Here is a 15,644-nt window from a genome sequence, read left to right as displayed (position 1 = left end):
TTCATCTTTTCTGTTAGTGGACTTACTATGTCTTGTGTGGTACCAATCTTCTTGGCCAGCTCACTGCGCTCCATTGTGCTGAGGTACAAGTACTTGTTGAGGAGCTCTCCATCCAGGATGTTCCTCACAGCATTCTGCAGGCTCCGTCTGTCACTGTGTAGCATTCTGGACATGCAATACAAATGGGACAATTATATCAGCTACTATTAAGATGTATATTTACAGTTGAGTGCAAAAGCTTGCATTCCCCTTTATAAAATATTCTCTAATACTCTGTGTCCTCCCTAACCTCCCCCAACCTCTTTGAGCAATGTTTGTATCCTTTCAGGTGTAATTTTAGCCCGTTCTTCATGGCATACTTGTTCCCAAGTCTACCAGATTGCTGGGCTGCCTGCTATGTACAGCCCTCTTCAAATCAATCCACTGGTTTTCAATGATAGAGGGCTGTACATAGCAGGTAGACAAGTATGCCACGAAGAATGGGCTAAAATTACACCTGAAAGGATACAAATGTTGCTCAGATGGTATCCAAAGAGGCTGGAGGAGGTTAGGAAGACATACAAAGTATTAGAGAACATTTGATAAAGGGGGATCCAAACGTCTGCACTGATATGATTTTCATTATTTTACTCTGACTTTCTTTTTATACACTCCCTGATCACTTGTTGCTGAAGGAACAGTTGTACTGCCTGAATGTGCATTAAATATTATGTTGAGAAAAAAAAAAAATCAGTTTTACTCTTTTTGCCTTTTCAAAGTACAGGGCTGCAGGACTTTGCACTCAACTGTCTATTATCTCACTGTCACTAGTACTGTGGCGGGGGGGGGGGGGGGGGGGCCCAGTACGAGAAAATATCTCCTTTTTGAACAGTGGCTTCTAATGTGTGGTAGGTACTATAGGGAGGCACAAACCTGAAAGCCTTCGGGTTTAGACCGGCATGGTGAGGCAGCATGGTGGTGAGGGCATTCTGTAACATCAGTAGCCGTCGGTAAGTCTTCTCCTGCATGGGGAGGAGCAAGCCGACTCCTCCGTCTAGGGTTGCTTTGGGAACACAGAGAAACCTGGTTTACTCCACTTTCAGCACTTGGGTATGTGACGATCTGAGATGCATTTACAGGATGTCAGTTCTAGAATTGTAATGCAATTCAGAAAAGTCAAGTGGAACAACACATTTGGACCCAAGATACACTGATAGAGCCTTCTTTTATATCATCACAAACAAGTGATATTAAACCTTGCACAAATTATCAAAAGCCCACAAAACCACTTTAACTGTCTGATCACATAAAGAGTAATCTGGCAACACTGCTGTCGACATAGGTGGCTATTTCAGTATTTTCTGAGATACTGTTATTTAGTTTTGTCCCCTTCCCCTTAAGTGTAGATTTTGGTGACCATCCATGTCTACCATTTGAACATGAGTATATCCAACCCAGTTGGGCACAGGTGTAGGACAATAACAACAACTTGGAATAAAAAAAAAAAACTTTCCTAAGCAAATGTAGACAAGAACAAAAATAAGATGACAGATCGTAGTGAACAATAAATTCAACAGCAAAACAAAAAGAAAATCCTATGCCACTGACAATGTATCTGTCCTAAATATTTGGATATAGTTTTTTCCTTTAGCACTTCAAAGGAGATGAACCTTTTTTTCCTTAGATTCATGTAAAGGCTCACTGCAACCAAATTACCAGTGAATAAAAATAAGAACACAGGAGTCCTGGCCACTTACCAAACCATGTGATGTGCTTGTTGTCCCAGGTCAGAGCCTTCTTGCTGCCAGTGTCCAGGGCTCCTCTGCACGGCATCCGCCAGAATGTGTTAATTTGGGCTCCGGCATTAAAGTCAGCTCGCCTCAACAGACGCATTCCTCCAAAGCTCTCTTTAGCTGCAAACACAGGTCACACGTTATATGATTGAATGTGCACTTGATACTGAGTTACTTTACATTTATATATCCAACAATATGACTTGCCTTCAGGTAAATACATATATATGTAAAGGTTCTTGTCTCGATCTGACACTGAAATTAACAGAAAATTACAGGTTAATGAGAAGAGAAGGAAATGTTTTAAAAATGTAACTGAATGTTCTTCCAAATGGCATTGAAACATTACCCAAGAATCCAAGCTGGTTGTTATCCACCATGAATTCGATGCTGTAGACCTCCAGAGGCTTTGCATCCTGTGCCAAAGCAATAAGAAAACAGATAAATGCAGCAACAGTCCCTGAACAATCTCTTGCTGCCAGAGCTGCTCTCTTCAAGATGAGCTCGACTGAATCCAAATACCCACCATAGACATGCAATCGATACTCACTTGTGTGTCTTAATCAAAAAACACTGAGCTGCTTGTACAGAAGCCCACAGGTTACAGTAAATCTCTACAAATGAATACAACGCTCAGGGTTGGTTGATTGATTGGAAGCTCTCCCTGCCTCCACCCAAACTCTAAGAAGACAGAACTAAACTAAAGGGCCCGAATTCACCCCTAACTGTATCTTTCATCAGTTGACAGTGAACTGCTCCTCACCCTGCTCACGAGTGACAGAGTCTTGCTCTCCTCCTGGTAGCGCAGCAGTGAGATACTTTTCATCAGGTCAGCAGCCAGGATGAAATTCTTTATGCTGATCATCTGGTGGATGTAGAGCTGGGTATCAATGAAAGCCATGCCGGTCAGATCATTGTCCTTCAGAACCCACAGGAAGATCTGCAGGAACACAAAGGTCATTAGACTAGGCTTCATTTTTCGGTTAGGATAGTCTGTCACTAGTATGCCATCCAACATCTACACAGGATACCTCCTTTTAACAGAGTAGAATTTCCAGGCAATTTTCAAGTCCAGTTCTCTTATTGTTTATAAGTATATAGAATATGACACAAGAAGGTTTTTACTAATCCCATCTAAGTGAGGTGCAGCTGCTATAATATGAGACCTTTTGTCCAATGGCTGACACCAGGTACCCGTTGCAGTGGCACAGCGCTGTCACTGGACCCTTCTGTTCCTTCTCATACAGCACTTTGAACTTGTTCTTGGTGAGGGGCTGGCCTGGCTCTGGCACCACTTCAATCACATCCAGGATCAAAATCTGAACACAAAATTTAAACAAGTCTTCAGCAGATGTTTTCATTTCTTATTTTTGTCCCTGTTAAGACACTGAGGAACCCATGTACAGTATTGTTCAAAATAATAGCAGTACAATGTGACTAACCAGAATAATCCAGGTTTTTAGTATATTTTTTATTGCTACATGGCAAACAAGTTACCAGTAGGTGCAGTAGATTCTCAGAAAGCAAACAAGACCCAGCATTCATGATATGCACGCTCTTAAGGCTGTGCAATTGGGCAATTAGTTGAAAGGGGTGTGTTCAAAAAAATAGCAGTGTCTGCCGTTGACTGTACAAACACAAAACTATTTTGTACAAACGTTTTTGTTTCTAGGATTTAGCAATCCTGTGAATCACTAAACTAATATTTAGTTGTATGACCACAGTTTTTTATAACTGCTTCACATCTGTGTGGCATGGAGTCAACCAACTTGTGGCACCTTTCAGCTGTTATTACACTCCATGATTCTTTAACAACATTCCACAATTCATTTACATTTCTTGGTTTTGCTTCAGAAACAGCATTTTTGATATCACCCCACAAGTTCTCGATTGGATTAAGGTCCGGGGATTGGGCTGGCCACTCCATAACATTAATTTTGTTGGTTTGGAACCAAGACTTTGCTCGTTTACTAGTGTGTTTGGGGTCATTGTCTTGTTGAAACAACCATTTCAAGGGCATGTCCTCTTCAGCATAAGGCAACATGACCTCTTCAAGTATTTTGACATATGCAAACTGATCCATGATCCCTGGTATGCGATAAATAGGCCCAACACCATAGTAGGAGAAACATGCCCATATCATGATGCTTGCACCACCATGCTTCACTGTCTTCACTGTGTACTGTGGCTTGAATTCAGAGTTTGGGGGTCGTCTCACAAACTGTCTGTGGCCCTTGGACCCAAAAAGAACAATTTTACTCTCATCAGTCCACAAAATGTTCCTCCATTTCTCTTTAGGCCAGTTGATGTGTTCTTTGGCAAATTGTAACCTCTTCTGCACGTGCCTTTTTTTTAACAGAGGGACTTTGCGGGGGATTCTTGAAAATAGATTAGCTTCACACAGACGTCTTCTAACTGTCACAGTACTTACAGGTAACTCCAGACTGTCTTTGATCATCCTGGAGCTGATCATTGGCTGGGCCTTTGCCATTCTGGTTATTCTTCGATCCATTTTGATGGTTGTCTTCCGTTTTCTTCCACGTCTCTCTGGTTTTGCTCTCCATTTTAAGGCATTGGAGATCATTTTAGCTGAACAGCCTATAATTTTTTGCACCTCTTTATAGGTTTTCCCCTCTCCAATCAACTTTTTAATCAAAGTACGCTGTTCTTCTGAACAATGTCTTGAACGACCCATTTTCCTCAGGCTTTCAAATGCAAGACAACAGTCAGAGTGCTAGTCAGGATGTGTGCAGCTCACCCGGCCCCTGCAGGTGACTTCCTCCCCCTGCATCAGGCAGGTCCCTGCTGCGATGTAGCCCTTCAGTCCGGACACAGTCTCCTGACTCCTCAATGCCACCGTCTTCATACAGGTCACATGTTCCCACTCCTCCAGGTCAATCCTTAGGAAGACAGAGATGTCAGAGCACATTCGCATACCTTCTCAGCTCCTGTTTCATATGGATGACTATATATGACATCTCATCTGCTATGGCACTGTACAGGATCAGCAGTTCATTGCAGAATGTTAGTTTCACTGTTTATGAAGAGCAACACCCATAAATCTTCAATTTATCCAGACAGTAAGTGTCTTTTAAATTGTATTTTTCTTTATTTTATAATGGGGTAAAGATAAATTGACACAAATCGGAAAATTGATACAGGAGTTAGCTTCTTAGTGTTTTTTGATAGAATGCATGTGGCTATTTCTGATGGCCTGTCATATTTACACAGAGATGTTGGCATGCTATAATAATCCACCTAACAGAAAAGAAATATAATCTCACACAATCAGTGCCCTAACACGATACAGAACCTCTGCAAGCCAGACTTCCTTATGTGGTTCAGCGCTTTACAGAAAAGCAGTCGCAGTGACAGTTAACAGTTAATAATAATGCAGAACACATAAAGGAACAAGGGGCAGCACGGTGGCACAGTGGTTAGCACCGTTGCCTCACAGCGAGAAGGTTCTGGGTTCGGGCCCCACCTGGGACCTGTCCAGGGTGTACCCTGCCTTCGCCCGATTGCCGGCTGGGATTGGCTCCAGCCCCCCCGTGACCCCGTTAGGGACTAAGCGGTAGAAAATGAATGAACATAAAGGAACAGGAACAAATGACCCACCATCACCAAGTGACTCACTAAAACAAGGGGAAGCAGCCATGTGAGACGAAACTGTCTACAACTTGAATGAATGACCAATGATTTTCAATTCAAACCCCACAATGCTCTAGAAGCAGCACAAAGCCTCCAGTGGGACAACCTTGTGTGAACCTTTTTTAATGGCTGCCTAATGTCTATGAAAACAAGGTGATCGAATCAATTCTGCAAACTGCACGCTTGTTCTTTAAAAAGGTGCAATGCATAAGTAACAAAGCTTTTACCTTGTGTTGGGAATGGCCTCCCAGCTGACTGGAGAGATGAGCTGGATGGAGAACTTCTCCTGCTGAGGATGAATGTAGCGTTCATCTGCAGTGTGACAGAGGAGAAACAACCATAGACTAGTATAGTCATGAACAGTATTTATGTCTGTGTGCATAAACTGCTGCAATTCTGATGTTTAGAAAAAGTACTACATGCTACAAAGGGCCTCTCAGCTACCTGACTCAGTCAGTTGTAATGCACTAACACCATGTGTCGTGACCGAGTGTGTGTGAACACAGTTTCTAAGTGAACACATTGGTGAAAATATCTGGCTGGAAATGGGAGGTGGAAATGGTTAATTAAAAGTAATTTATAACCTGTTGGAATAATAACTCCAGGAATTCATAAAAAGTGGTTTGCTAAAGAGATATGCAATTTTTTTTAAATAGTAGCTAGAAGTGATCTATAAAGAGTAGGGTTGGATACCAAAACCTGGTGCCAATAATGGCACCAGTTCCTATACAATCAGTATCTACTGGACCAAATCACAGTGCAGATTCTGGTGCCACTTAAATGCCTCCTGATTGAAATATTTGCCCTCTGGTGCTGTGAAACAAACAACACAAGAATCATTGCACGTCCTGTGCCAACGCTATCGTTACAATTATGCTGCGTTCCATTTTCCACTGAGCTTAGAAGCAGGGAATGAACAGAAACAACATTAAAAACATTCCCAATGTCACAGGCACCATTTTAAAGGTATTGTTTTATCGCCAGTATCAGAAAAAACCCAAATAAAGAGTTGAACCAGCTGGCTACAAGAAACAAAACAGTTAAAATAGTCGTTAGAAGATAAATAGGTCAAATAGTAAAAGAAATTGATAAACTGAAATAACTACAAATTTGAAATGTCAAAACAAACAAAAAAAAAACTAATGGCTGAAATGCCCATCTTCTGCCAGGTGGTAGAAGTATGAATTCAAAGTTGACACTGAGGATTCAACTGTATAAAAAATATTGTAACCACACCCTTTTTAAAATAAGTCTTCGATGACATATGGTTTAAAATCAGTGAAGAACCCATCTGGTACAAGGCCGGTGCTGTTGATGAGGGAGTTCTGCAATTTTCTGACAGAGCTGTGGGCATGTTGAGGAAACCACTGTGTGTGACTGTGTGTGCGTGTGTTCATGCGGGACCTCGGTCTATGACTTCATACTCCTTCTCCTCTCCAGTCATTCTTGGGATGCGAGTGCAGGGTTCTTTCACACTGGTGCACACAGCATACACCTGAGAGGGAAACATCCAAAATCACATAAACACATTTCACATCAAAGACTAATCCTTTCAAAGTCGCACTCATTGATTTTTTTTTCTCTTGCAGAAAAAAAAAAACAAAAAAAAACTTTAAGGCCAGAGGGTTTTCACCTCCAGCTTTTCAAAGCAGCCTGATCACTATGCTTTTATTTTTCATGGTGCTATGCAAGTGGAGGTGTGCGAGTCTGGGGAATGTTTCAGTTGGAATTTGTGTCACGCCGCTGCTTTGGTGCCTCTGGTGCTGTGTGGGCTGAGCGAGAGGAACCTTGCCTTGGATTCGACATGGTAGGAAACATAGTGAACGGTGCACCTCAGTGGGATTTTTCTGACTGGCCAAGGGGCATCATAGGACAGATAGGTGGGCAGAACGCTGATCCTCAGCTCACCCTGCGGGATAACACACAGACACAATGAAAACAAGCTGGATGAAAGAAAAATGGAAAGTTAACATGAACCAAATGATAAACTGATAAGGTGAACAATGTCAATCTCATTTTTAGAATAGCAATTACACATGTACCACCCTGTACATAAAATCATTAGGTGACAACTAAACTAGGACTCTTTGAGGTGCTTCATATTCTGCTGTGTGCTCCACTAATGGATCACTAGAGAAAACCAATTTATAATCTGCGGCTCAGATTCTGGGTCAGTTTTGGAGAAATTTGGTTAAATGCTATGGTGTGTTTTGAATTTGTACCAACTCGGACTCTAATTGGCTTCTTCAAAGCAACAGCAGTCAAGACCTGTGGGTATTGTAGTATTCAGACCTGTCTGCCATGTAAAACTACTGTAACAGTTAAAAGTCTGCAATGGAAGAAAAGATTGTCCATTGATTACGGACCCCACCAAAGTGAAACATATCCCCTGTGTACCTGTTTGTTGAAGTAGAGAAAACCTTTGGGGCAGTTGATGTTATGGAAAGGGGAGAAAGACTCAATGGAGCCATCAATGGTCATAGGGTGAAGCCTCATCGCCCCCCGAGAGGTGACCAGCATCCAGTGAGGAGATGGCCCACAGATAAACACCTGTCAACAAGGAACATGGAAAATGACTTCATTTTTTTCAACCTGACATGGTTGATAAAGTTCTTCAAACCACTGATGGTGGGGCTGGAATCCTGAGCTAACTTTTGGGACAGTAACCCCCTTACCCCTGAGTATCCAGAAATGTCCTCGAAGTATCGGAACCGGGTAATGCGACTTTTCACAGCTGAACCGTCCTCGGCTGCGCCGCTCTCTGCCTTCCTGTCCTTCTTAAGCTTCGATTTCTTCTCTCTGAAGTTTATGTTGTGGGGCACCTGTGCAGAGTCATCAATGTTAGGATCCACTTCATCAGAAAATCATGTGATGCAGGCCGTATTTATCAACTTGGCTCTTACTTTTTTGAAGCGGACTTTCAAGTTGTTCTGTGGCTGCTGTTGATCGTATGGGAATGCTTCATAGATCAGAAGCTCCTGCTCCACATGGACCTAGAAGGACAGAAAACAGTCACATTCAAACTATGTATTTTCTTTTTATCACTCAAGTGAAACACACACAACAAATCAAAGGCTCTCAAAGCAAAAACCCACCAGTAAATATGGTCTGCTATGATTGTTGCCAAGTGAAACCAAAGCTACTTCTTTGACTAATGGGATATCTCCTTGACGGGTTACTTCTTCCTTTTTAGCCTCCCCCTGTGTTGCCGATTGGCCAGAGGAACTGTCAACCAGCACCCTCTGACCAACAGGAAAGTTCTTCACCAGGAACACCAGCCGCCAGTCTGGCAGCTGGTAAATCTATCGGAACAAAGGCAAGAACCATAAAACAGTTCATACAGAAACAGCCTCAACAAATTCTTTTTTCACGGATTAAAGTCTTGTACATAATCTTACAATGCTAGAGAATAACCCTAACCTCCATGACACCATTTTCCCTGATGATCATGCACCAGTGTGTGGGCTCTGCTTTGCTCGGGCTTCCCTCACTTCCAGAGGGTGCTGGTGCCACAGAGCCGCGGCTGATTTCCTCCTTTGCAGACGCTGCACTAGTGCTGGAGTCTCCATACAGCATCTCCTCTTCATCATCCACTGTGTTACTACACACATATTTAACAACAATCAGTCCATAAATATGGTTGCATGTTTCAATATGGAGGGCATCTAAGTTCTTACCTGAGGTCCTGGATGACGGTCTCTGCTTCAGACTGACTCCTGAAAAAAGTGTCCTCTTTGACAGAGCAGCTCACTTTGTTTTCTGTGGTGAACATGCCGCTTACGTCTCGGTACGCACACAGTGTGATCACACGTGCTTGCTGTGGAGTGAAAGGTCGTTTTAACCAAGCTGATTGCTGGTATGAGCTACTTAAGTGAATTCTGTGAATCTAGTTTCCAATGAAGGGTGTGCATTTGCATGTTGCCATTATTTTGAAACAGCAGAACCAGCCACTCTCACACAAGAACTTCACTTTGGCCAGTAGGGGGACGATCTGTCAAACAAAAACCTACTATGATAAGTATGATTTACTCACAGTGGGGATCTGTGGTTTCTGCAGAGCCAGCCTTTGTGCCTTTCCCATGTACGAGTCAGTCTTCAGCATAAACATGGTGACCTGCCCCTCTGCAGTCAGGATTATCACGTAAGGATCGGCTATGGAGCAATGCACTATGGGAGAGCCCAGGTCCACGGGGATGAAGTGGAGCTGTTTCACTGAGAGGATTGAGAAAGCATGCCCGTGAATGGCTTTGGTTCAGTTTGCTTTATTATCCATGTCTTCCTCCTTACTTCTATTATTTTTTGCTACTGTAACAAGCAAATGTAGAAAATTTAATCACTCGTGTGTCACCATTTTTTAACATTTTTTCTATCTTTCTGGTCTTATTTTACCTCCTTCCAGCAGCCGGATCCCCATGGGGGAGACTTGGATGATGTACTTATTGTCACCAATGTTTCCAGCGAACACAGTGGGACCCTGGGTGGCGAAACCACTGGTGTCCAGCTCCATGATCTCCTGACCAGTCTGAAGTATCTACACAAAAACAGAGTTAGTTTATACACAACCATAGCCAAGCTACATTAGATAACATACACATTCTATTACATGTTTTTCTCTAGAATCAGCAGAGAGGTTTTTTAAAACTTATCTTTGCATTTGTTCAGATCAAAACAGAAAGATACAAAATGTGCACTGATGTGGTGTTTTTACCATGGTTGAATCTTCTCTGCTCAGAATGAGAAAACCGTGCTTCTTCATATCATCCTCCAGGGGAGGCTCGGTCTTCTCCTCCTCCTCTTTATCCTTCTCCTCCTCCTCCTTTTCTCCCTCGTCACCATCGTCACCAGTTTCAGTCTCTACCCCGTCCTCTAATTCATCGGTTTTTACAGCCTGGGACAGGAGCGAGAAACATCTTACTGTAAAATACTAAGGCACCACTATCTATAACTGAACATGTTTAAGGTTGATTACAAGCTGTTAATTAGGAAATGTAGAAGCAGTACTTTTTTGTCTTCCTTGACCTCACTTGCGATGACTGTCCACATGTCGTGACAACCTGGCAACTCAAACGTAGTGACTACCTGGGGTCGGATACTTCTCTGAGAACAGAATGGAAACTAATCAAAGCATGGAAGAAGGAAAATAACCCAGAGAAACAATTCTAGTGTTGTGACTCACACAAGCTTTTGCTGTGTGCATTCAAAAACAACTCAGAGCATCAGCTTGTGTCTGGGGTGTTTATAGGCTACTCCGTCGATCTCTGAGGCAGCCCTGGTAGACCCAGACTTCACTTTAGCACCATCACTGGACTTGCGGCAGACGACCCTCGCGACCGCAGGTTTTAGGACGGTGCAGTAACAGTTATCGTGCATACACCTAACCTAACTAAACACACATGCATAGAAAACACACACATTCAATGTGGAGGATTTACCTGAAGCACAGACAGTGCACCATTCTTGCCGTAACCAGAGCACACTACAACCTCCAGGTCAGGCTCAGGGTTGCTCTGAAACTGTGGGTCAAACCAAAATCAGCAACCTCAAATAGAATTGTCTGCTGTAGCATCTACAGCAGAAACCAGTGTCCAGAGACTCAACAAAGTGTTTCAAATATCTATACCTCTTCAGACAAGAAAGCAGGCTCCCCCATAGAGGCATTTACACAAGGTCCAATGTTGAGTATACTATCACACACCTGTATGAAAACAGAAAACGTCTGTCAGTCACATTAGACAAAGAGCCACATTTACATAAAAAGCAATAAAACCTTTGGGCTTTCCTACCTCAAAGGAATAGGTGGCCAGCTGAGTGCCTGACTGGGCCTCACTTCCATATACCTCTATCTCATCCACCTCATCTGTCCAAACAAAAAAGTAATAATGCATAACACAGGTTGTCATACATACATGGGGCACCCATCAAAAACTACATTTTAACATACCAGTCCAGTTGGTAGAAGAATCGACTCGCTTCTTTTTGTTTGGTGGTTCCTCCTGGAATTCATTAGAATATGGTGACAGCAAGCTGTCAGATACAAGAGGAATTCTTCCAAATGCAGTGTGTGCTGTACACATTTAAAGACTGCTAAGTGCCTTATATAAACCAACTGCTCTAACTAGAAAGGCACAAAGCAAGTGAAAATAAATGTGTGCAAACCAGTGATGCTTCACAGCAACTTACCTGTTTCTCTTTATCCTTCTCTTTCTCCTGCTTTTCTTTGCCCTCCTCCAGTGGTGTCTCCTGAAGTTTCTCTGTGTACTTCAGGAGCAGAGAATTTCCAAGGCGTGAACCCAGGAAAAGGTAGCCAGGCTCCATGGTCACCATCTGGAGGTGTAAGGCATCAGTTTGGCAAAGTGTTTATGCCTAAATTCCCTAAAAGCTGACAAATATAGTAAATATTCTGTATGGATTTTATATCCTAAAATGCCAGTCATACCTACCTATGGATTTTTGGGTAAAGTCTGATGATTTTATGCTGATTTTTTTTCTCTCCCTGTTAATGTTTTATGGTTTAAAAATTGTAATTCTGCAACATTCAGCAGCTTTAATCTTAAAGTACTGGTGTCCGCCTTCAAACCTCATGTCAGTCAAACCTTAATCCCTCTTGCCTTCTGTGTTTGTCCAAAAAATATAAAAGAAGGGTCTTTTTAAATAAATGTATCATCATTAGACCATTGTGGCTGCAAGCTACAAACTGAACTTACACAAGTTGTGAGGACACTGGCAGCTGCTTTGTCAAAGTGGAAAGCCCGAACACTCCTCATGCCGTCGGTAATGAGGGTCAACACGTAACTGCAAGACAACATCGCCATCAGAACAGAAACAAACTGTCAATACTGTTCACATATGGTGTGCTGGGAATTTTAATGACTCACATTTCTCCTCCTTTCAATGAGATGACCATTTTATCACTGGCAATAAAATCTGACTGGGAACAGTCGAGCGTGAGCTTCACTTCATCCTGTACACCTGTGTAACCAAAACATCAAGAAGTATCAAATGGCGTATATATTAAAACGAGCTGTAGTACAGTTGGGCATTATCAAAGCATGCTTACGCAGTGGGAAGGCTGTAGTCCCAGTTGTCTGAGAATTTAAAGAAACTCCATATGGTGGAACACTTTGGTTCAGATACAGCAATGAATTCACAGCAAACACTACCACACCACCTGGAAAGATTTGATATGTAATCAACACAAAGTAACAACACTTCAACAATCTGGGATAATTCTTCACACTATACAATACTTTTAAAGAATCAGATTCATTCCTGATTAGTTAGTTCTTCATAGCAAGTGTGCTGTTCATTTTAAGGCTGGATATTGATAATCTGATGTGATTCATAATGATTCGTGTACCAAATGTTGCATAAAATGCTTCCTCACATCTCATAACCATCCAGAGTCCCAACAGTCTATAAACTGCAGTGCGTCCACATAGACTGTAATTATTCATGCCAGTTTACAGGTTTGTTGGGACTCAGTGTGGCTAATATAGCCACTCTTTTGGTTAGGGAACAACCGCTCTACCTCCTGAGCCACAGCCGGCCCATAACCTTTTTGTGCACTTTTTAACAACTCGTTATTCACATAGACATTTTACACATCATGCAGCCCACACTGACCCACTTACAACAAGTAACCTCTGCATACATGCAACATTTAACACAGATGTACATTTACTCAGAAAAAGTGCAAATGTAAGGGTTGTCTCAGGATTTCAAGAAGCAATACTGAATAGTTCAAATCACAAATGCAATTAATCTGAAAACTGGTATTTTTATCCTGCCGAAGTTCAGACGTCATAATAAAAGGAGAGAATTGAGGGAGCTCACCGATGGGTTTTGGAACAGCCATGACCTGTGTACAGTCAAAGGGCAGATTGCTGAGGGACCAGATGACAGGATGGACCCTCTGCATGATGTTGAGAGAGATGGCCACAATGCTACAAGTGTCCTGACGCACAGCCACGCGCCTGTGAATGTGACCAATAACAGAGAAAATACCCTTAACCTTTGGTTAATGTATCAACTAGTTGAGGAAAACAAATAAAGTGGGTGTTACAGTATAATTTATAATGTGGCAGACTGACCCAGGCCATGTCTGGTTGGGCTCAAACAGGATGAGCAATGTGGGCTCATAGTAGCCATGCAAGAATTTCATGTCGATGATGTTTAGCAGCTTCTCGTCCAGTTCGCGGACATCGATGATGTAGCTGGGTAGGAAGCTGGATTTAGGTCTGCAGATGAGATGTATAGACAGTGTTATATTCTACATTATCAGACAACATAATTTTTAGGATGCTAAAACACGTTAATAAGCAGAGTGTGTAGTGAACTGCAGGCATACCCTTCTCCAACTCCACCCTCCTGTTCATCAGACAGTGTGTCTTTCCTGAATGGCAACACTACAAGCTTGGTACCATAAACAAGCATTACAGCACAGCGATTCTCTGGATCGACACGGACAATGGGAATATGTACATTCTGGACAAAGCCATCCTAAAAATGTAAAAAGAGTGCAAATTAGTTAAACCGTTCATTCCAACATGCATGTCAACATTTACTCCACCTCAGAGAGAAATTTCACATATTATCCACATTCTTCTTGCTACATACTCTGAGCTCGGGTTCCTCAAAGTAATGAAGAGACAGTGTCTTGAGGTCATGTGTGCCAGGGTCATATTCTACTACAGACAACTAGAGAGAGAACAAACATACCCAGATGTCAGTCAAAAACTGGTTTAGCCATTTAAAAGTTCAGGTAGTTCACAGCTTATGACAATGATACCTTGGCATCTTTGAAACTGAGAAGGAGTGCATCTCTGCTGGCTCCTACAAGCTGCACACTGGCCATGGACATAACATTACCAAAAAGAGAAAAAGATGCCACCTGCTCCAGCTTCTCCTTACGAGATTTGGAATCTGGAAGAGGAGGAGGAGGAAAAAGTGAAGTTGGTCAAAAACTGCACTTTATTTATCAGGGATAAAATTTGTACTTTCAGTTTGATTTCTGGACATACCTGAAGACTTGTCAGCCTTTGATGTACTCTAAAATGATGGCAGAAATGTTACACGTCTTGCAATTACATTTTAAAACTTGACAGAATGAAAGAAGCTAAGAGGAGAGCTATAGTTACCTCCACATCATGAATAATCCTGTAGACAAAGAGTTGAGATGTTCCAGCAATGACCAAATTCTTCTCCTTACTGGATATAAAGTTGCAGTAGACCGAGAACTCCACTGCAGTGGGGGTGTGGGCTTGTCTGTACACAGCATACATCCTGGATGGTTGCTGTCAGCATCTGACAAGTAGAAACATTCATGTCAGGATCACTACACGGTCCCATTTCTTTCAATTAAAATACAGACACCAAGCACTTACTCTCCACACCTTCCTCCAAAATACATACAATGCTGAACTGATTCTAAGATTGTTATTTAATGAATAGTAAGGTGAATACATCACACACCGAATTCAAGTCTGTACGATTTATTAACAGTTGTGGTTTATTTCATTTCTATGCACTGTTGCCTAAAGACAGCATCAAATCTTACAAATCTTTGTAGCTTATTGGGTTTAGCTCATTCCAGAAAACGCCTGAGTGCCTACTTCCTTCACAGGCTTACATATACACACACTACATTATAATATCTGTAACTCTGGCTATTTAACATAAGAGGTTTAATCAGTGGCATTGCTTTAAGAAGCAAAAAGATGCCTCCATTAAAAATAAAAGCTAGCCACCTTATAACTGATCAAAGTTAGCGCTCGGTTTTGTCGGCTAAAACTGATTATTAGCTTTCGCGCTGACACCTAACAAATGTATTTCCTATAACCCAGCTATCAGTTAGTTTCAAATACACCATGTATGGAAAAACCGCTAACGTTAGCCATGTTAGCAAAACGGTAATGTCGCTACTTGTACCTAGCATACTGGCTAGCATGGCACAGCGTCTGCACCTGACTGAAGCGATTTTTTTACATTTTTGGCACCTCTTTGCAAGTCCCGAATTAAATCTGTCAGCATACCTATCAGAGCTTGTAGCCTTAGTGTTTCTTCTTCCGTTCACATTTACGATGTCATATTTTGAGGATTAGTTTACCACAGGTTTACTAACTCATGCTATCCATCATAATAGCTAGGTAAGCTAGTATTTAGCTGTTGTTCCGTGACTGCGCCAGTCTTCTTCTATGACCTTTCTTATTACGGCAGACTTTG

The 15,644-nt window shown here is 42.1% G+C and overlaps 2 protein-coding genes across 6 annotated transcripts in view; one reads left to right on the top strand and one right to left on the bottom strand.

The window, feature by feature from the left end:
- Positions 1–9,907, top strand: part of adck5 (aarF domain containing kinase 5) — a 26,965-nt gene extending 17,058 nt beyond the window's left edge. For 4 of the 5 annotated variants that reach the window (XM_020623864.1, XM_020623863.1, XM_020623861.1 and 1 more), the window contains one exon: positions 18–103. The gene's annotated coding sequence lies outside the window, so the exon portion shown is untranslated. Of the gene's footprint in view, positions 1–17; positions 104–9,822 lie in introns of those variants that run through there. The other variant, XM_020623862.1, reaches the window with a different exon arrangement.
- The window catches only part of cpsf1 (cleavage and polyadenylation specific factor 1), a 15,909-nt gene extending 265 nt beyond the window's left edge, over positions 1–15,644 (bottom strand). The window contains exons 1-37 of the mRNA XM_020623860.1: positions 15,455–15,644; positions 14,561–14,726; positions 14,444–14,471; positions 14,212–14,345; positions 14,040–14,120; positions 13,771–13,922; positions 13,514–13,660; positions 13,257–13,396; positions 12,481–12,591; positions 12,299–12,392; positions 12,128–12,215; positions 11,604–11,747; positions 11,365–11,416; positions 11,207–11,280; positions 11,044–11,118; positions 10,856–10,936; positions 10,425–10,520; positions 10,132–10,311; positions 9,813–9,954; positions 9,457–9,635; positions 9,101–9,240; positions 8,844–9,024; positions 8,519–8,725; positions 8,327–8,416; positions 8,099–8,245; positions 7,821–7,973; positions 7,216–7,332; positions 6,828–6,918; positions 5,651–5,735; positions 4,531–4,672; positions 2,939–3,091; positions 2,536–2,712; positions 2,122–2,188; positions 1,980–2,027; positions 1,737–1,892; positions 913–1,042; positions 27–165 (exon numbers count right to left, since the gene is read on the bottom strand). Of these exons, the coding sequence (XP_020479516.1) occupies positions 27–165; positions 913–1,042; positions 1,737–1,892; positions 1,980–2,027; positions 2,122–2,188; positions 2,536–2,712; positions 2,939–3,091; positions 4,531–4,672; positions 5,651–5,735; positions 6,828–6,918; positions 7,216–7,332; positions 7,821–7,973; positions 8,099–8,245; positions 8,327–8,416; positions 8,519–8,725; positions 8,844–9,024; positions 9,101–9,240; positions 9,457–9,635; positions 9,813–9,954; positions 10,132–10,311; positions 10,425–10,520; positions 10,856–10,936; positions 11,044–11,118; positions 11,207–11,280; positions 11,365–11,416; positions 11,604–11,747; positions 12,128–12,215; positions 12,299–12,392; positions 12,481–12,591; positions 13,257–13,396; positions 13,514–13,660; positions 13,771–13,922; positions 14,040–14,120; positions 14,212–14,345; positions 14,444–14,471; positions 14,561–14,704 (4,365 nt within the window). The 5' untranslated portion in view covers positions 14,705–14,726; positions 15,455–15,644. The remainder of the gene's footprint in view (positions 1–26; positions 166–912; positions 1,043–1,736; positions 1,893–1,979; positions 2,028–2,121; positions 2,189–2,535; positions 2,713–2,938; positions 3,092–4,530; positions 4,673–5,650; positions 5,736–6,827; positions 6,919–7,215; positions 7,333–7,820; positions 7,974–8,098; positions 8,246–8,326; positions 8,417–8,518; positions 8,726–8,843; positions 9,025–9,100; positions 9,241–9,456; positions 9,636–9,812; positions 9,955–10,131; positions 10,312–10,424; positions 10,521–10,855; positions 10,937–11,043; positions 11,119–11,206; positions 11,281–11,364; positions 11,417–11,603; positions 11,748–12,127; positions 12,216–12,298; positions 12,393–12,480; positions 12,592–13,256; positions 13,397–13,513; positions 13,661–13,770; positions 13,923–14,039; positions 14,121–14,211; positions 14,346–14,443; positions 14,472–14,560; positions 14,727–15,454) is intronic.

The sequence above is a fragment of the Monopterus albus genome, unplaced genomic scaffold, assembly GCF_001952655.1.
Source record: "Monopterus albus unplaced genomic scaffold, M_albus_1.0 scaffold313.1, whole genome shotgun sequence".
Classification (NCBI taxonomy): domain Eukaryota; kingdom Metazoa; phylum Chordata; class Actinopteri; order Synbranchiformes; family Synbranchidae; genus Monopterus; species Monopterus albus.
This window is presented reverse-complemented; position numbering and strand designations above follow the sequence as displayed.